Source organism: Hemiscyllium ocellatum, chromosome 9, assembly GCF_020745735.1.
Source record: "Hemiscyllium ocellatum isolate sHemOce1 chromosome 9, sHemOce1.pat.X.cur, whole genome shotgun sequence".
NCBI lineage: Eukaryota > Metazoa > Chordata > Chondrichthyes > Orectolobiformes > Hemiscylliidae > Hemiscyllium > Hemiscyllium ocellatum.
The window spans coordinates 42,226,352-42,241,035 of NC_083409.1; the positions used below are offsets into that span (position 1 = coordinate 42,226,352).

The window sequence follows — 14,684 nt, forward strand, 5'->3', positions numbered from 1 at the left end:
AAAGCAACCACCCCAACACACACAAAAGATGTTGCATCAAGACACTGTTCAAAAGGGCCACAACACACTGCAGCACACCAGAACTGCAAAAAGAGGAAGAAGAATACTTCTACAATGTATTCGCCAAAAACGGATACCCGCGCAATTTCATCAACAGATGCCTAAGGGAAAGACAATGGAATGAGGACATGCCGCAACCCAAAGGACTAGCCACACTACCATACATCAGGAGCATTTCCGAACTGACAGCCAGACTACTGCGACCACTAGGACTCATAACTGCACACAAACCAACAGCCACTCTCAGACAACAACTCACCAGAACAAAGGACCCAATACCCAGCATGAGCAAAATCAATGTAGTGTAAGGACTGCACAAAACACTACATAGGACAAACAGGAAGACAGCTAACGATCCGCATCCATGAACACCAACTAGCCACGAAACGACATGACCAGCTATCCTTAGTAGCCACACACGCAGATGACAAGCAACATGAATTCGACTGGGACAACACTACTATCATAGGGCAAGCCAAACAGAGTACAGCCAGGGAATTCCTAGAGGCATGGCACTCATCCACAGGTTCTATCAACAAACACATTGACCGGGACCCAATATACTGCAGCGGACAGCTGGAACTGACAACTGGAAGCAGAGACAAACCACTATAAATGCCGGAGGAAACATCATAGAAGTGCTTCACAGGAGACTCCCAAGCACGGAGGATGTCACCTAGACAGGGGACGAAACGTTTGCAACACAAATTCCCAGCTCGGCGAACAGAAGCACAACAAGAAGTAATGGAGCAAGTCACTGAAGGCTTTGCACTTGCTGGTGTGTAATTGGCCCTTTCAAATGGGTTTGACTAAGCACTGCACAATGCATTTGCAAGATTGGAATTAAAGGGCCCACATGAGGTGGCACGATGGCTCAGTGGTTAGTACTGCTGCCTCACAGCGCCAGGGACCTGGGTTCGATTCCTGCCTTGGGTGACTGACTGTCTGGAGTTTGTACATTCAGCCTGTCTCTGCGTGGGCTTTCTCCAGGCACTCCGGTTTTATCCCACAGTCCAAAAGATGTGCAGGTCAGGTGAATGGACCATGCCAAATCGGGGTAAATATAGGGTAGGGGAATGTGTCTGGGTGGGTTACTCTTCGGAGGTCAGTGTGAATTTGTTGGGCCGAAGGGCCTGTTTCTATACTGTAGGATTCTAATCATATATGATTGACTGAAGGACAGAAAGTAGATAGTCTTGGAATAGAATCCCTACAATGTGGAGACAGATCCTTTGCCCCAACAAGTCCACACCAACCCTATTGCTCTATACTTAACCACTGACCAATGCACCCAACCTACACATCCCTGAACACTATGAGCAATTTAGCTAATCCACCTCACCTGCACAGCTTTGGATTGTGGGTGGAAACTGGAGCACCAGGAGGAAGTGCACACAGCCACGGTGGTTGGGCGGCACGGTGGCACAGTGGTTAGCACTGCTGCCTCACAGCGCCAGGGACCTGGGTTCAATTCCCGCCTCAGGCGACTGACTGTCTGGAGTTTGCACGTTCTCCCCGTGTCTGCGTGGGTTGCCTCCGGGTGCTCCGGTTTCTTCCCACAGTCCAAAGATGTGCCATGCTAAATTGCCCGTAGTGTTAGGTAAGGGGTATATGTACGGGTATGGGTGGATTGCGCTTCGGCGGGTCGGTGTGGACTTGTTGGGCCGAAGGGCCTGTTTCCACACTGTAATCTAATCTAATCTAACCAGGAGGATGCACAAACTCCACACAGACAGTCTTCCAGGCTGGAATCAATCCCAGATCCCTGGCGCTGTGAGGCATCAGTGCTAACCACTGAGCCACCAGTAAAATGTTTTTTTACCACATGGGATTATTTATATTGCAACATTAGGGGGTGCAATAACTTGCACTTATAGGGTGGAAACATATCGGGGTCTGATCGATGTTGGCTGTGGTGAAAGATATTATAACACCAGCCACTCGGGCCTCCTCGCTATATTCCTAAGTATCTCCAACTTTCTGAAAACCTCCTTGTCACCACATCAAATTCCTTGATCCCTAAACTCAGGTAGCATTGTGTCATCCTCCACTTGCTCCACTATTGGCAGCCATCCCGACCACCATTCCTGTAAAAATCAACACTTCCATTAGGTTTGTGCTCACTCTCTTAATGTGGCTTGACATCCATTTCTGTCTGGTAGTGATTCCTTGAAAGATTCCTGACATTTTTTTTTCTATTTTAAAGGCATAACATAAATGCAAATTGTTGTTTATGGTGTCTTTTTATTCAACTCTGAATGTGTAGTTAAAGTACTGAATCCAAGATATTCAAGCATAATGGGTTCTCAAAAGACAAATCATAAAATAATGCTCTTGTTTATGCTTAGAAGAAATAATCAGTAAAACTCTTCAAAGAACACCCGAGTAGAAGGATATAAACAAAGCACAAACGTTGAAAAGCTCCACAATTTCAGATGAGATACAATTAAATGCAGAATTCTATCATGTCAATGTCTCACAGTTAAGTCCTACAAATGTAACAATTAAGGCAGTTTCCATGACAACATTGGCTCGCTTAGAAAAACTGTGAACTTCATATATTACATGTTTTCATGCAATTTAAACAAATAAAAACAAGTAAACCATTTTACAGGTGTACTCTGTCTAAATTTTGATAATATTCAGCTGTCAAGAACCAAGGAGGTTTCAAAACTGCATAGAATAATTGGGTTCAATCAGTTTTTATAAATAAGAATGTCTTCGAGATGTGGCTTGTCTGCCTAAAAACTGATGCAAAATGAATATAACACAAAAGAGCTGTATGTCACGAAGCCAAACAGAGCTAATAAAAAAAAGCCAGCAAAGTCCCCATTCTTTTTCTTTCTGCCAGCTCTGAAGCCTTCTCTGTTTTAGATTATCTTAGAAAGTAGCAAGCATTTCCTTATCTGCTTCCCACATAGCTACTTTGTGTAGAATTATAGGTGTACCTTTAAATCTGGATAATGCCAGACAAACATGAATCCACATCAGAATTCACAACTGAACTAACCTGTAAAACGGGAAAAAGAACCTTACCGTAACAACCATACTTTCATAATGTACATCACACATCACTTTAGCATGTTTTCAGTTCCAGTAGAAACAGTCTATCACTGATTGCTGATGGGCTAAGTCATGTAAATGAAATCAAAAATTTAAAATCCTCAAAATGTGTGCAATAGCATTGGAAAATAATTCATTTACCACACCGAAGAGGAGTGCTTTTAGCAGTTGAACAATAATCTTCTATTTTACCCCATGTGAAAAGGATGACAGTCCAACACAATGCGTGAAGTGATATCTGGAAACTCTTTTACAATGGATGTTTTTGCTGATAGAGTTTAGACAATCTGCCTAATGCTGTAGTGTTGGTCTGTATTCTGTTGTAAATTTTGCAGCAGAATCAGGCTCTCCAGAGTTCAGGCTTAGGACTTTAATGCTTTCCAAAGAAGGAGTTATATCCACTAAGAAAACTTTTTTCTGTGCAGCGGCATCAACTAATCATGTGCCTTTTCTACCGTCCTAAACTCACCTCATTAACAATGCACCACACCCTTTTGCTTGTCTGATGCTATCATGATTCTCCCAATCCCAGAAGTGAAAGTCCTTGCCCCTTTTGGAATATCCTGGGATTGCAGATGCTGGCACCATCTTTGATCCTCAGGCATGCACCTAGTCAAGCGTTGGCAGTCCATAGATGCCCCAGCTCCAGATCAATGCTTCTCATGGCACTGAGATGACACAGCTGACACTTCCTTGCACATGAAACTACACTATCACTGTTTAAGCACAAAGCCACACAGCTCCTCTCTCCTTAGCTCTGTCTCATCTTTTGACCCTCTAAGGAGTCTGCGCTACTCTTTGTACAATGTCCGCTGGATAAGGATAAGATGCTGGGTTCAAACCCATCACTTTTATTCAGCAACAACAAAAGGAAACAAAATGAAACAAACAGACTGAAGTTGCATTTGCCTTTCGGAACAGAAACGGGCTGCTACGTCTGTCAAGAACCAACAAATGTACAGTCAATGAACAAAGAAGGGGGATCCAATTAATCCCTCCTCATTTGAAAGATGAATGACTCGGAGTATCCCATCCGAAACTGTAATGAATTGGGGACAAACCAGGAGTGTGATGAAATGCTTCCTACTTGCCTGGACCGGTGCAGCTGCAACAACACGCAGAATAAGAGGTCCACTTGAATAGAACCCCTTCCCCACCTTTAACATTCACCTCCCCTACCATTGACACGTGTTAGCAACAGAATCACTGACAAGAAACACGGCAACACCTCATCAAGTCTCATTCAACAGTAAGGAGAAAGTGAGGACTGCAGATGCTGGAGATCAGAGCTGAAAATATGTTGCTGGAAAAGCGCAGCAGGTCAGGCAGCATCAAAGGAGCAGGAGAATCGACGTTTTGGGCATGCGCCCTTCTTCAGGAATGAACAAAGAATGAACAAAGGAACAGGAAGATTCCTGAAGAAGGGCTCATGCCTGAAACATCGATTCTCCTGCTCCTTGGATGCTGCCTGACCTGCTGCGCTTTTCCAGCAATACATTTTCAGCTCATTCAACAGTAACCCTATAGTGACTCTACCAGTTACAGGGACAAGGGCAGCAGATACATGGGAACACTACCACATGCACGTACACCTTCAAGCCACAAATCATCCTGACTTGCAATTATATTGCTGCTCCTTCACCAATGTTGGGCCAAAATCCTGAAGATCCCTCCAAACAGCACTGTGGGTGTCCCTTCATCCCAACAACTGCTGTGCTTCAAGAAGGCAGTTCATCTCATGGTCTCTGGAGAAATTAGGAACGGGCAATAAAGGCTGGCTTAGCTAGCAATGCCCACACTTTGTGAATGAATAGGTTTTTCTTTTAAAAAGTTAACTCTGATGGATTGAGATGTCACATGGAGAAGGCAATGGAGTACTTTTAGCTTCTAAAGCTGCTTAAGAAGGTACAAGGATGCAACAAATCCTTTTGTTTGCAGGGTTACTGGCTGCCTTTGTCCCGATGAGTGGAAGATGGAAAGCTTTGGCAATTTTATCTCTTCAAAGCGATTGATTGATTGTTCAATCTGAGAAAATCACTGTGTGCAGCATACTAATTACCTTTCCCCTCAGTGTGCGTTTTATTAAACTTGTGAGAATACACCCAACATTTAACGAGACAAGTTTGAATGGAGCTCTTTTATAGCTCGATTTGGTGGAAAGACAGTCAACAGTAAACCTGAAATGAGGAGCACAACCAGATATTAATGCTTAGTGCAACCTGAGCCAATACAGATGGTCTCAGCATAAATAGTACTGTGTTAAGAATAGGAAGGTTTTCATTCAGAAAACACATCCAGTTTGCATTGAACACAAGCATTATTTTGTTGGATTGATAAATTCTTCATGTGGTTTAACCTTCTTTGTGCTTTTCATTAATTATGCACCAAGAGTCTCAATTGAGCTCTGCATTCCTACCACATTCAGTCGTGAAGGCTACTGGTAAAACCTGGTAAGGGACGACTCCACCAATATCCCCATTCTCTATGAAGTGGGGAGTGCGCAGCACATCAGTGCAAAAGACAAGGCTGATGCATTTATTTTAGGTCTGCACTCAATGGAGTTTAGAAGGATGAGGAGAGATCTGATTGAAACTGACAGATTGTGGAGAGCTAGCAGAATAGGCTAGGACCCAAGGGCAAAGCCCCAGAGAGGAGGGATGGCCCATTAGAACTGAGATGAGGAGGAATGTCTTCAGCCAGAGGGTGGTTAATCTATGGAATTACTTGCTGAGTGCATTGAAGTCAGATTTAGATAGGTTCTTGATGAGTAAGAGGATGAAGGTTTACAGGAGAAGATGGAAGATCAGCCTGATCGAATGGCAGTGCTGACTTGATGGTCTCCTGCTGCTCCTATATCTTATGGCCTTGAGGCAATTATCCTCAATCGAAAGTGCTGAGTGGATGATCCATATCAACCACCTCCGGAGGTTTCCAGCATGAGAGATGCCAGTCTTCAACCCATTTGTTTCACCAGTTTTATATCAAAACATTATTGCAAAAGGTAAATCCAAAGACATGCAGGTTAGGTGAATCGGCCATAGGGAATGCAGGGCTACAGGGTTAGGAGGTGGGTTCGTATAGGATGCTGTTTGAAGGGTTGGTGTGGACTGGATGGGCCGAATGGCCTGCTTCCACACAGTAGGGATTTTTTTTAAAATTCTATTCTACTGGAAAGTCTATAGGTCTTGACAACTAGTCTGGCAATAGTAATGAATACTCAGGGTAGTGTCCTAAGCTCAACCATCTTCAGTTGCTTCATCAATAACATTCCCTCTATCATAAGGTTAAAAGTGGCGATATTCACCTATGGTTCCACAATGTTCAGCACCATTCACAACTCCTCAGACACTGAAGCAGTCCACATTTAAATGCAACTGAACAATATCCAGGCTTTGGCTGACCAGTGGCAAATAGCCACACGATCATCTCCAACAAGAGAGAATCTAACCATTATCTTTGGACATTCAATGGATTTACCACCACTGAATCCCTCACTACAAACAAGGAATGCTGGCCAGCCAGCAACACCCACATCTCACAAATGAACAAATTAAAAACTATCAATGACCTGGAGTTTTTGTGGACTAGCCATATAAAACCTGCAATTAAAGAACAGGTCAGAGGCTTGGAATCTTGCAATGAGTAACTTACCACTTGACTGCCAAAAGCCTGTCGCTTATCTACAAGGCAAAGTCAGGAGGGTGATGGAATATGTACCATCTACAAGATGCGCTACAGAAATTCACCAAGGCTCCTTAGATAGCATCTTCCAAACCCGTAACCACTCCCATCTAGAAAGACAAGGGCTGCAGATCCATGGGAACACCACCACATGCAAGTTCCCCTCCAAGCCACTCACCATCCTGACTTGCTGCTTCTTTGCTGTCACTGAGTCAAGATCCTAAAATACCACCTTAATGGCACTGTGGTTCTATCTACATCAAATGGACTGCAACATTTCAAGAAGGCAGTTTGCCAACTTCTTCTCAACCTCATCAAAGGTAGGCAACAAGTGCTGGGTCCAGCCAGCACACCCACATCCCATGAGTGAATGAGTAAAGAAAAAGAGAATTTCACTATTGCTCTTTAGCATTCAATGGAGCATTATCACCAAACTCTCTATTACTGGGAGTTATCATCGACCAGAAACTAGACTGGACGAGGTAATAAATGCTGTTTAGTCAACAATACCTACAATCCATGAAAATGAAAGCTTACTGGGGAGAAAAACAAAAAAGGCCACATTTTGGTTTTCTCAGTTAGACATAAATTAATTAATGAGTTCACCTTTACTGATGCTACGTGTATGAAATCTCATATTGATTGGGACATTTTGCTTCTTGTTTGTCTTTTGTAAACTGGTCGGATTTTAAACTCAGGAAAGAATAAGACTTTAGTGTCAACTGGTAGAGGCAGTGTAAATGGAGATGCTCTGTAAACTGATCCAAAACATAAACTGCTAAAAACTGTGAACTGCTGAACCACAACTTCTCGAACATTTTGTAAAAATCTTTGACTGACAAACTTGAAATAAATTAAACTATACAAACAAAGGGCTATCTCGTCACCATGACAATTGAACTGGGAATGATGACAGCAGACATCCATTAAGAGCGCACATTTCAAGCAGAAGTGGTTTTGAGCTTACCCTGAAGCAGGCTATTTTCTGAAACATATGGAGTGGTAGCCTTCTCAACACAAATTGCTCCCAGCAGACAGAACCACCCTAATAAAGTGTGAGTTCGAGATAGGTTTAAAGCACTGATGTGCTGAGATGTGCCTCTTTCTAATGTTGAATTTATCCTTCAACTTAAAGAGCCAAAGTGTTTATTTGATTATGTTACAGGTCCACAGGCCTTAAAAGCACAAGTAGGCCATTTAGCTCCTGGAGCCTGTGTTCCACCACTCAATAAGATCATGGCTGATTTGATTGTGATGCCAACTGCACTTTCAATCCAAAGCTGTTGACTGATTTGTCTATTAAAAATGAATAATTTAAATGACCCAGCCTCTGTTGTCTTCTGTGGAAATGGTTTCTATGCACTGATGACACTCAGAAAATAAAATCTCATTTTCATTCAAAAATGAAAAGCTGATTTTTAAAAATTGTGTCCTCTAGTTCTAGTTTCTCCCACTTATATTCTCTCACTGTCCACTCTATCAATTTCACGCAGAATTCGTGTATGTTTCAACAGGGTCACTTCTCATTGTTCTAATTCTGAGATAGATACTGAAGAGAGAAGTGGCAATAGTCATTGCTAGAGGAATCTCTCTCTACATTAATGTACTTAAAAGTACAAATTAACCACTACTAAAAAGTTCTGACCTTGCAACTTCTGGATATATTACAGATGCTTCAACGATACTGCACTGGAAAAGTACTGCATTATAGAATGTCCTGAGGCATAAAAGGCACTAAATGGATTACAAGTTTCTGTCTTTCTGAGCTTCTTCATTTCTTAGCTTCTATCTTTATGTTAACTGATACAGGATAGATTATAAAAATCACAGCAACATGATTTCCAGGATTCACAAAAATGTTTAATTCTTTTTGCATTGTTTAAGTAGTATGGAGTAAGTTTCTGATTCTACTGTATGGAAACAGGCACTTGCATTGTCAAAAAAATGAAATATCAACAATTGCCAACATTAATGAGCTAACCACGTGTTTTTTTTAAACACAGCTACATTATGCATAAGATCAAAATGCAGATTTCAGGAAAAATAAAAATACAGAAGAATAATTCTCACCTTTTCAAGTTTAGACAAAGCCAGTGAATAGCAGTCTTTAGCCCTGAACTGCATGAATCGCATATTGGCTGGATGTGTCAATTCTGTGATAATACTAAGACTGGAGAATAACCTACATGCAGAAGAAAAATGGAGAAGACACGATTGGTCATTGTTGGGTTACACTCATATCAACCAAAATTACCAAAATTTAAACATAGCGATTTGTTTTCTTACAGTGATCCAAACCATGATTCTAGTGACACCTAAAGAAACAAGTATCCCATCAATTTATGTGGATTTATAATTAAAATTAATAATAGGGTATAATTGGCTTCATGTGATGCCCAGCTATCCACTGACCTGGCCATCCTCAGAGGGCATGGTGAGCACAAGGAGAAAGTCCCCAGGAAGGTCTGAGGTCGCAAACAAAGTGTGATACGTGGAGAATAGCCCATGGATAGGTGTGGGCATGAACAGAGAACACAGAAGGTACTTGGGCCACCTTTGTTTCCACTCAACGAACACAGTTGAATTGTTCACAATGTCCATTACCATCTGGATGATGGAGAGGGGTGCAGCTTTTGTCAAAACCATAAATCTGGCAAAGCTGCTGCAGGATCTTGCTCTCAAAATTGCCATTGACTATGCCAAAAAACGTAACAGGGGATTTTGCACACACATATGGTTCAAAATTCATTAAGGAGGGATTCTTCATACTGCTGGTGTCAGGTCAATACAAACAGGAAGGGAAATTAAGGATCAATAAGAACTACATACTGTCCAATATGTACATGGAAGAATATTATGGACTATACTACACTGAGGAATTCCGTTATCTGCCTGCCCTCCCTTCCTATTAGCAAAGACACTGTTTTGTTTCCAGTGACAGTCCATTTGTCTGCTCCAGTTGCCCTCCCTCACCATCACTATCTGTTGCTGGAGGTCCTATTACAGCAAAGAGAGCCTGCTTCCATTTTGAACTACCCTCTCACTTGCTTATGTGTCTTCAGATACATATTGGAAGGTGACTGTCATGTCCTCTAGTTTAAGCATCCTATCCACTGCCCTTAATTAGATAGTCAGCCAAACCCCTCCTCTAACTATTAATTGTCCATACACACTCTAGCCAGTAATAGGCCACCTCATGGAAAATCACTCAGCGACTGTTTTCCACATAATATGCTTTTCTGATTGACATTTCAACCTGGAATTGGAAGACTTCAAGGGTGATAACCTACCCATAGAGGGAATTGTGGCTAATGGGTCAAGCAGTAAAGGAACAATCTTGGCTGTGGATTTGATGTGAGAAAGGAAGTACAAGTTGACCCTGAGCAGTATGTTAGAGTTAACTTGCTGCGACAGCTGAAAACTTAACCTAGCCACAACAAAAGAGGAATCCTTGCTGGTTGGTAGTTTGGGACACAATAGGATTACAATGTTTTCAGCCTCCTTCCCTGAACCCCAATCATTGCAAATTTAGTTCTTTGTTGAAAGCATTGTGAAAGTTTGAGGGAATCAAGTCAGGACAATATCACAAAAATAGACAACAATGCAGGAGAGTAATGATGATAGAACGGCAGTGTAAAAATACAAGAGATTGAGCAGAAATGTTAGAGGTAATACTGAGGATGGGATTGTATCCTAAAAGGATTTATATGTTGATGTGGTTTCCTTTTGCTTGAATACAATGAAGAAGAAAATTTAGAAATTATTGTCTTTTCTATCCATGATTTAGTAACAGCCTTCCCTTTACTGAATGGCATGACAATGGAGAAGCAAGCCTCTAGCCTTTTTTTAAACTGAGATTTGCAATGTCTTTTCTTTATTTAAAGCTTAATAACATAACATTTGATGAAATAGCTGTAGTTCAGTTGGGATTTCAGATTGCTGACCTCAGGTTGATAGGAAAATGAGGACCAGATAAAGGAGAGAGCCATGAAACCGACTTTGACCCTAGGTTGCTCACAGAAACAGAAGCTAATTAGGATGAAACAAACATGAGGCTAAAAGAACACAGCAAGCCAGGCAGCATCAGGAGTTGGAGAAGTCAACGTTTCGGGTGTAACCCTTCTTCAGGACTGGGGGTGAGTGTAAGGGGAGATAAAGAAGATGGGGGCGAGGTGGTAGTGAGGTAGGGATAGGTGAATGTAGGTTGTGGGTACGACCTGGTTAGTCAGTTGGAGAAATGAATCCGGTTGGTTCTTGGAGGGAAAGGTTGATCAGAGGAATGGAAGGAAAGTTATTTGAAATTGGAGAACTCAATGTTGAGTCTTCTGAGCTGTAGGCTGCCCAGGCAGAAGATGAGGTGTTTTCCTCCAATTTGCAGTTTGGTCCATTGTGGGAATGGAGGAGGCCGTGGATGGCCATGTCAGAAAGGGAGTGGGAAGGGGAATTAAAATGAGCGGTGACTGGGATGCTCAGCGAAATGTGCCCTGAATTTACATTTGGTCTCCCCACCTATCCCTCGCTCTCCACTCCTACCCTCCGTCCTCCCCACTTCTCCCCTTCATCTGCAACTCCCCTTACACCCCCTCCCTTCCCAGTTCAGAAGGAGGGTTACACCTGAAATGTTGACTTCTCCACCTTCTTATGCTGCCTGGCTTGCTGTGCTCTTCCAACCTCCTGCTTGTCTATCTTGAATTTCAGCATCTGCAGTTTTTTCTGTCTCTAATGAAAAAGCCCTGAGGCAGATTAATTTCCAGCAGTAGTCAGAACTGCATGGAGACTGGGACAAACTGTGGAAGTAGTTCAGGCATATTGAGAAGCTGGGTGGTTTCTAACCAGAGCGGACTGTTCAACGCACCTGGATGTCAATGAATGATTGGATGAAGGTGTCCCTTAGGGAAGCTGTGCATTAGATTTGTTATAAATTGAGTGTTGACAGTTCTTGCAGTGACAAGAACCTTTTGCAGGTAATTATAACAGTGGGGGTCAAATGGAGTGAGGCAGTTGTCTGAGACCACTTGTTCAAATCATCCATTAGGAAACTGAAGGACCACTGATGGAAGCCAGCACTGTGAAGGACTATGGAACTGTACATTATGCCAAGTGTGTTGGAGGAACTGCCAGTAAACCCATCTACTTCTATTTAACTAGCTTTTTGAAGCATGAATTATAGTTTGTGTTGATTAATATTTGCCTGTTAGTTCATGTTTAATTTATATTGATTTTGAATTTAAAAATTAAAGCATTGCTAATTGGGTTTTTCCATTGTCATCACTTGGGAAGTTCAGTTCTTTAATGTTATTCATCTCCACAGATATTATAACAAGAGTCTGACAGTTCCATAGTGCTAGATATAGCTTTTGTTACATTTAGATAGTTATTACTGTTGCCATTACATCACAGTGGTTTTGTAGTCTGTGTAATCAATCTAGTTTACTTTTCACAGTCATGTATTTTCCAACACTGTTAAAATGCTATAGTAGTTTGTAAAAGAAACATAGAAATGAAAAAAAACTTAATCAAATATTGTACTCCTGTAATTAGCCTGTTGTGAAGACACGAGGAAATTCAGCAACCTAATGTTAAAATGAAACAACTTGCTGTGATATAAATTAAGATATGATTCAAATCTTCAAATCAAAATCTTCACCTTGCCCTTCAGAAACAGAAGAGACAAGAATGCAACCTCTTTCAAATTAAATAATCCATGGTAAATGAGTATTATATGCCAAACATTTATAGGACAGTAAGGACTGAAGAAGTAAGAGAACTCCAGGAATTCAGATGGTGTCATGCAGTGTGTAGCCAAAGCTCTTACCACTTGAGGCTTTTTCAACTTTGGTAGGGTTTCATTGAAGTTCATTTTAATTTTCAGATACTGAACACTGTATGATGTCATAATTTGCTGCAGCATGATAATAAATAACATCTGTCAGTTAGACTTGACATTTTTTCCCAATTAGGATGAAATGTCGCTGAAAGTGTGAGTGGATAACATGAAGTGAGGAAAATCGAACATTAGATATGAGTGAACTGTATACCTCCTTAGCAAATCAGTTTGAAGATATGTGAAATTAACAGAGGAAGTTGCATGGTGGCTCATTGATTAGCGCTGCTGCCTCACAGCGCCAGGGACCCGGGTTTGATTTCCGCCTAGGGTGACTGTCTGCGCGGAGTTTGCACGTTCTCCCTGTGTCTGCGTGGGTTTTCTCCGGATGCTCCGGTTTCTTCCCACAGTCCAAAAGTGTGCAGGTCAAGTGGATTGGCCATACTAAATTGCCCGTAGTGTTAGGTGCATTAGTCAGGGGTAAACATAGGGTAGGGGAATTGGTCTGGGCGGGTTGATTTTCAAACGGTCGGGGTGGATTTGTTGGGCCGAACCGCCTGTTTTCATACTGTGGGAATTTAATCTAAGAAGGACCGAAGTGAAGGGTGCAGTAAAGTGGATGAGTTTATCCTCAAATCAATTAATGAAAAACTGAGGGTGAAACAAAGATCTGGTTTAAAGAATGAAAGAAACTAAAGGACAAATTAAATGCAAATACAAAATTATTATCTACAACAAAACTAAAACTCAAAATTATGAGACTCCGCAATTGTAATTGCTTGGAGTCTCAAAGGGGTTGACTGACAATAATTAACACTTCTCATGTGATTAAAAAAGTACCTTCAAATGGACAAGACTGAACTTTGTGATAATGTTAGCTTACATTTACCTCACAAATATAGCTGGTCGATTCTTTTCAGTGAAGAGATGCAATTTATGCAAACCCAACAGCAAGGCAACACACATCTTGGATAGCAAGTTTGGGTTTCAATGTCTGCCATTTGCTAATGTTGCTGCAGCATTTCAACATCAAGAATTATTGAGCTAATAAGCACTATTAACCTTGTCCGTTTTCAGTTGGAGTAACTATAAATAGCTATATGCTAAAACATGAGGACCAATAAGTTGGGCAAATTTGTCCTTATTGTAGTTTTGACAGTAAATTTGTTAAGCATAAATAAACTGCATAAATAGGACTTACAATGAATATGTACGTTCAGCAAGCAACTGAACTGTGCAATATAGATCAAGTATATATGGCTTGAATGTTTACCATATAATAACAACATGGAAAAACACTGCAGAATTATGCTCAGCAGTCTTGGTTAATAGAGTTCATTAAGGCATATTATACCAGTCTAACAGAACCCACACCAATAATATGATTATTAACATTATTAATCCATTTCTGCATTTATAAGATACATCCGAAAGTGTTTGACCTTGTAACATTAGAATAAGTTATAATAATGTTCTGTTTAAATCAAAAGGATTTAAAGAAGGTACGTTGGGCAATAAGATGATGTAGTTACTGGATAAAAAGAAATGAAACTAAAAATCTAAATTGCATTGTGTTCTAAATTAAGCCTGTAAAGGACTTCACTTATTCTCTACTCTGCCCTGACTTGGCTATCCACCTTTTCAACAAATCGGAACTAGTATATTAAAAATTCACCTTCTATTTTCTTGATAGGTACTGAACAATATGACAACCCTAGAGACCGTGGCATTTAAGGAGTATTCAAATGAGCACTTGCAATATCAGGTATATAAGGCTACAGGCCAAATGTTAGAAAATGGTATTAAGAGTGGATGGTTGTTTTTGATTGCTGTAGATTTGATAAGTCAAGGGGCCTTTTATTGTGCTGTGGATCTCTATGCCACTATAATCATTTCATACATTATTAAGTCTTATTTTGTGGTCATTTCTTTATGCTTATTGCATAATTGCAGAACATTTTCATCTTTTGCATATTACAGAAGAATCTTCTCCGATCACTTCAGCAATTTATCATGATGGCTTGACTTGAACGATTTTTAAAGGCTATAATAGCTT

General features: G+C 41.0%; 1 protein-coding gene across 4 annotated transcripts in view; it reads right to left on the minus strand.

The window, feature by feature from the left end:
• kcnt2 (potassium channel, subfamily T, member 2) overlaps positions 1–14,684 on the minus strand; it is a 686,368-nt gene that overhangs the window by 229,783 nt on the left and 441,901 nt on the right. For all 4 annotated transcript variants that reach the window (XM_060829715.1, XM_060829714.1, XM_060829713.1 and 1 more), the window contains one exon: positions 8,875–8,986. In XM_060829715.1, coding sequence (XP_060685698.1) covers positions 8,875–8,986 — 112 coding nt within the window. The remainder of the gene's footprint in view (positions 1–8,874; positions 8,987–14,684) is intronic.